Raw genomic sequence first — 6,000 nt, 5'->3', positions numbered from 1 at the left:
CAGTGCGATATTATATTATGTCTACAAAGTGAGTGTGTTCAGTGGTCTCTTGTTTGCTGGACAAAAAATCGGCTTCCGGGAGAAAACCGAGCAATCCTCGCCTGAGACCGATTAATTTTGGAAGTGTTGTGAAAAAAGCTCATAAATTTCACGAAAAGGCTAGGTTTTTAATCCTGTTTCCAGTATTTCGCTTATGACTCAATAACATTCATCCTTTCTACTGTCCTCTTTTGAATTCGAGATACCTTCTAACATGAATTTTTGTGGCCCCATCAGCAGATTATCAGAGTCGGTGGAACTAATTTAGACGTTTTCTGTGGTTGAAAAGGGTTTATTAATTGCTAATCATACATTTCGAATAAATTCGAAAAATAATCGCCAAAAATGGTCCTTTTAATTTTTGAAAATTGGTGTATTTCAAGTTTAAAACTAACTGAACTAACTGGTTTAGAAGAAAACAGTAAATATTTTGTAATTTTTTTTCTTTTTGATAATCCGTTCTTTCTGAACAATTAATGTATTTAATCATTCTTTCTGTAGTAAACTTTCTAGAAAATAAAAGCTGCATACGGTATTAATTTTTGATGTTACCTCCGAGTACAATTAGGGCATATATGGGGAACAGAAGCTATTTCTAAAGCGCAGTCTTTCGTACTCCCAGAAAGAAGCCTCGAGTCAGAGACCAATAACAGAGTTTAAATAAATGATCCCCTAAATAAGGGGAGTTGTACTCTGAAGGGTGTATACAAAGAACTTTAAAATTACTTGTTTCGGATCAGTTTTAAAAAATTGCTGACTTGGGTGCAGTAAGTGTATAAATTAAAGGTAGGGTAGTTCTAAAGAAGATGTGAAAGTCTAAATCTTTTTTAAGGTCTTTGTCTAGATCTTCGTTAAATAACACTTTGAACTAGAAGGCACAAACGACATCAAGAAACAGCGAAATGTGTCCAAGTTTCTTATAATCACAACAGCATGTTTTTGTGAATGAGAATTAGGTTCACCCTTTCCGTTTATTTTATCCAAAATTTCAAATTTAACCAAAATAGAAATATTTAGTAACCGAATCAAGAATCTAGTATACTTTGAAATGGCCAATATGTGCTGAGATTAAGTTCCAAATCTTACCTTCTGGAAACGTTCAAAATTATAAACTCAATTAATACTTGCCAATTTAATAACTAATTTTAACACCCTTGCATCCTAACCCCCCCCCCCCCCGACAATGATATCACAATTAGTTCCTCTATTTTTTAATTTTTACCAAGCAATTAAGACTGAGGTTTCGGTGTAGTGTGTCTATAAACATTTCGAATTTCTATTGATGGCTAGCTCGTTTTTCTGGATGAAAAATCATCCAGATCCATATTGATGGGATTCAAACCGAAATCCTTTCCACATGACGTGGAAGGGGAGCAATCTTACATCCCCTAATCTGTGAGTAAGAGATTTTTAAATAAAAAATACAAACAGCATTTAAGGTTGGTTTTTTTATTGAATAGAATATGAATTATATAGTAACAGTAAAAGTCAACAGCAGAATAGATTAATAATATAATACAGTGTGATATGTATATTAGATACAAATATTTATCATTAACGAACTACATATAGACACACTCAGGAAAAGTAGTTACTTGAGAACATGAAATTTATATATACACTGTACAATCTTCATAACATTCGACATTCAGCATATCCAAAAATTTATTCAAAGAAATCCTGGCAATTCTTCAACTAGAAACAGCTCTAACCAGCAATGTTTTGCAATATCACAGCGAGGGAAATATAACATTTCTATCTGAAGTGGTTTTGTATTTTATTTTATTTTTTTTCCCTGCACTTTTGCATTTATCTTTGATTAAAAATTCCTGAATTTTCATGGTCATAGGAAACGAATTTGAAGCTCTTGAATAAAGATGGATAATATACACGTAAGAGCTGATATAAAAGAGTAATCGTGTTAATTAATGCTGCGTTATTCTCTCAAGGACTAAATCAAAGTTTCTTTTCTTTGATAGAATATTTGATGGACAGCTCGTTTTTCTGGATGGAAAATCATCCAGATCCATATTGATGGGATTCAAACCGAAATCCTTTTCCCATGACGTGGAAGGGAAATTTTGTTCAAATAGAAAAGCAGGGTTATCAGAAATAAGAAAAAGAAATAATCTTTGGACAAATATTCATACCACTAGGCAAATACGCACCAATGTACAATACAACGACTGGTAACAATTATAAAAACAAATAAGAGTCCAAATATAACTGACTAGCTAATTATTAAAATCACTATAAGCTTTGTATAAAAGATATCCAAAGAGTCATTGCATATCGTAATATGGATTTTAAAATAAGAGAACAAATAAAAGTATAAAAGTGAACATATGTAAATAGGCATGACCTTATTAGGATTCATCTTAATCATTAACACGCTTTTGCTTATAATGAAAGTACTTTGCAAATAAATTTTCAACGTACCAGCCTAAAATCTTCCCCAATTTCTTCTAAGGGTAACTCTTACAGACAGCATCGCAATTTGAGAAATCAATGCCAAAATATTACTTTACCATTACAAATGGATTTGCAAAGAAAGTTAATTATAAGCAGGGTTGTGTATGCACTTAATGATTAAGTATCATTATAATAAGTTTGGGAGCCTTCTAAGCTTTTATTTTTTAATGAAAAGTGAGATCTGTATAAAAATTAAACACTGCAGTACGTTTTTATGAATATAAATATTACTTTGACATTGCGGGTTTGTTGTTGTTGTTGTCCAGATTTATATGATGACAACAAAAGTTTGCGATGCTTTCTAAGAAATTAAGTAGTATCAAACATCAGATAAGAAGCAAATTATTTACAACCAACTTCACAACTTTTCCATATATTTTTAAAACTAGTGCAATATCTGTCCCATAATATGTACATAAAACGTTTATCAAGGACGGATGTCTATCATCTGCTGGAATCAAAGAACATTATCAGGACTAGTTTAACTACAGGTAATTCTGTTAGGGAAGATTATATTAATTCATGAAGATGTATTGTTTTTGAAAGAATTAACCAGATGTCCATTGATTTTGCTGATTTCGTAGATTATTTACAGAATTGTACTCGTAGTGTTGGCTACTAAGAAGAGAATTTCTTGGTGTGTCTCGACAGAAACATTACCTTGGGTTGAGAATGGATAATTTTATCCCTGTTGTTCATCTACAGCGACGATGAAGCTATACATTAAAAAAGCACCACTCTAGGGTTGGTAGCGATTCAAAAATACAATATATTGCAGTCTCTGGAAGCGGAATTACAACTTGGTGACGAATGAAAGATCAATATTTTGTTCCTTTTCAATGACTTTCCTGAAATAATAATAAAAAAAAAATCTTGAATTAGCTATAAATTATTAAATTTATTAGGTATCCATTTCATTGCTACTCTACAAATCCCAACAGTGTGGCTATATTATAACTCATTAAGTTTAATATGCATCAACCAGGCTAATTGACAAATCAAGTTCCGTATATTGTTTTTCATTTTTCCAGTTCAACCTTGCAAAGTGTAATAATATTTTTTGTTACAACGAAGCAAACAGTTATTCTAGAAATTGAAAATCTTTCTAAAACGGAAAGATACACTGTGCTGCCACTTTATTAGGTACACCAACCTAGTAGCGTGTTGAGCCTCCTTTAGCCTTCAAAACATCCTGAATTCGTCTAGGTATGGATTGAACAAGATGCTGAAAACGTGCAGGAATGGAGTACCATGCAGACATGAGTGTGTCAGGCAGTTCCTTGAGATTAGATGGAGATGTAGGCCTGCAGCGAACAGCCCTTTCTAGCTCATCCCAAAGATGTTCAATAGGATCGAGATCCGTGGACTGAGCGGACTACTGCAACAAAGAAAATTCATTGTCATGTTCCTGGAACCATTCCATAGTGATTCGGGCTTTGTGCACCGGCGGATTATCCTGCTGGAAGTAACCATCTGACTGAGGATAAACTGTTAACATGAACGGATGCAATTGGTCTGCAACGATGTGGCATTCAGATGTGAATCTGTGAGTATCAATGGGCCCAACGTGTGCCAAGAAAACATTCCCCACATCATAACACTGCCCATACCACCTTGCACAGTAGTCGTCAGACATGACGGGACCATGGATTCATGTTGTTTTCGCCAAATTCTGAGCTTTCCATCAATACGATGTACAAGGAACTTCGATTCGTCAGACCAAGCAACTGTTTTGCAATTCTCGATAGTCCAGTGCTAGTGTTGCTGTGCACCCAGGAGGCGTGCTCTCTTGTTCTTCATTGATAACAAAGGTACGCGATGTGGCCGTCGGCTGTTGTAGCCTATTCGCGACAGAGTGCGACTAGTGGTCCGTTGCGATATTTTGTTCTACCCACCAAGGTTGTATTCTTACGTGATGTGCGACATTGTGGCCCGTCTGTTTGTTTCCACAATTCTAGCCATCCTCCTCTGACCTCTCTCATCAACAAGCGATTTTCTTCCACAGGAGTGCGATTGAGAGGATGTTTTCTGTTCGTTGCACCATTCTCGATACACCCTTGAAACTGTGGTACGTAAAAAGTTTAGAACTGCCGTTTCAGAGATGCTTTGTCCAGCGTGCCTTGCACCTACTACCATGCCACGTTCGAAGTCCGTTAGATCACTCCTTTTCCCCATTCTTGCTACGGTTTGTACGCTTAACAGGTACTAGAAAGGTTGTTCTGCTGCGTTTATATCCATAACTGTGGTCATGTGACTTGTAACGTTGTGGGACAAACCATTTGTGTGCATAGCAGAGATGTACCTAATGAAGTGGCAGCACAGTGTATATTGTCTGTAAATTTCGTTCGTTCTGTGGGCGATCTACATGTTTGCGTGACCAAAAACCCTAGTTTCCGGAAAGAAAAACCATGTTACCTTTGCCTGAGACCAACTAATTCGGCCACGTTGTGAAAGACCCATAATTCATAATTCATCGTATTCTATTGCCGATAAACGTTTTTACTAGATGAAAAACCGAAGTTTTGAAAAGAAAAAACCGTGCGACCCTCGCCAGAGGCCGACTAAGTCGCCCATGTGTGAGAAGAAACATCAGCCTCACATATCAAATACGTATTGGTATGTCATAAAATGAAATTATGTCTAACTGATGGCGTTTTAAGGACAGAATTACAAGGGTCCATAAATAAGTGGTATGCATGAAATAGCACGAAACATTTGAGAATAATCTGTAATTCTTTAAGAAATTAAAGGCAGATTACACACAAAGCAGGATTTAAGTGCTCATTATTTCACTAATTTCCAGTCCTTGATATACCTGCGCAACATGCCACTGAAGGAATATTTGAGAACTATAATCCTATTTCTTGATTTTCTGAAGACATCTAAAATGTATACTGTACTTCAGTTATTTTACTTACATCTATCTGGGATAAAACTTGTATTAAAGTCCCTAAAAAATACTTGATCCAGTATAAGGACTCTATATCCTTTTACAAAACAGAACCAAAACTCTGGATAGAATTTGGGATAGATGGGATCTATCCGGTTATATTAAAGGAGGCGGCAAAGGAACTAAGCAAACCCTTAGCCATAATTATGAGGGCATCCTTGGACTCAGGGAAAGTCCCCACGCACTGGAGATATGCACATGTATGCCCAATTCACAAAGGGGGATCGAAGGGTGACACGAGTAATTACAGACCAGTTAGTTTAACATCTGTTCCGTGTAAAATAATTGTCACTGGTGCATTGCAGGATCATCTAGACAAGACTGCAGCAATAATTCATACACAGCATGGGTTTTTTAAGGGAAAGTCTTGTCTAACAAATTTGATAGGATATTATGATGTGGTTACAAAGGAACTGGATGCAAAAAATAATTTCGATATCATATACTTGGATTTCAGGAAACCTTTGACAGTGTTGGCATGGAAGGCTACTGTACAAATTGAAGCAGAATGGTATTTAAGGGTAAGTTGCCAAATGGAT

At 35.7% G+C, this 6,000-nt stretch overlaps 1 protein-coding gene across 1 annotated transcript in view; it reads right to left on the bottom strand.

Moving 5' to 3' along the window:
* Positions 1 to 2,785: 2,785 nt before the first annotated feature.
* LOC150075215 (organic cation/carnitine transporter 2-like) overlaps positions 2,786 to 6,000 on the bottom strand; it is a 30,464-nt gene continuing 27,249 nt past the window's right edge. Inside the window, exon 10 of the mRNA XM_090389229.1 lies at positions 2,786 to 3,359. Coding sequence (XP_090245355.1) covers positions 3,305 to 3,359 — 55 coding nt within the window. The 3' untranslated portion in view covers positions 2,786 to 3,304. The remainder of the gene's footprint in view (positions 3,360 to 6,000) is intronic.

The sequence above is a fragment of the Mastigoproctus giganteus genome, chromosome 14 (genome assembly GCF_048544385.1).
Source record: "Mastigoproctus giganteus isolate SK-2022 chromosome 14, ASM4854438v1, whole genome shotgun sequence".
Lineage (NCBI taxonomy): Eukaryota > Metazoa > Arthropoda > Arachnida > Uropygi > Thelyphonidae > Mastigoproctus > Mastigoproctus giganteus.
This window is presented reverse-complemented; position numbering and strand designations above follow the sequence as displayed.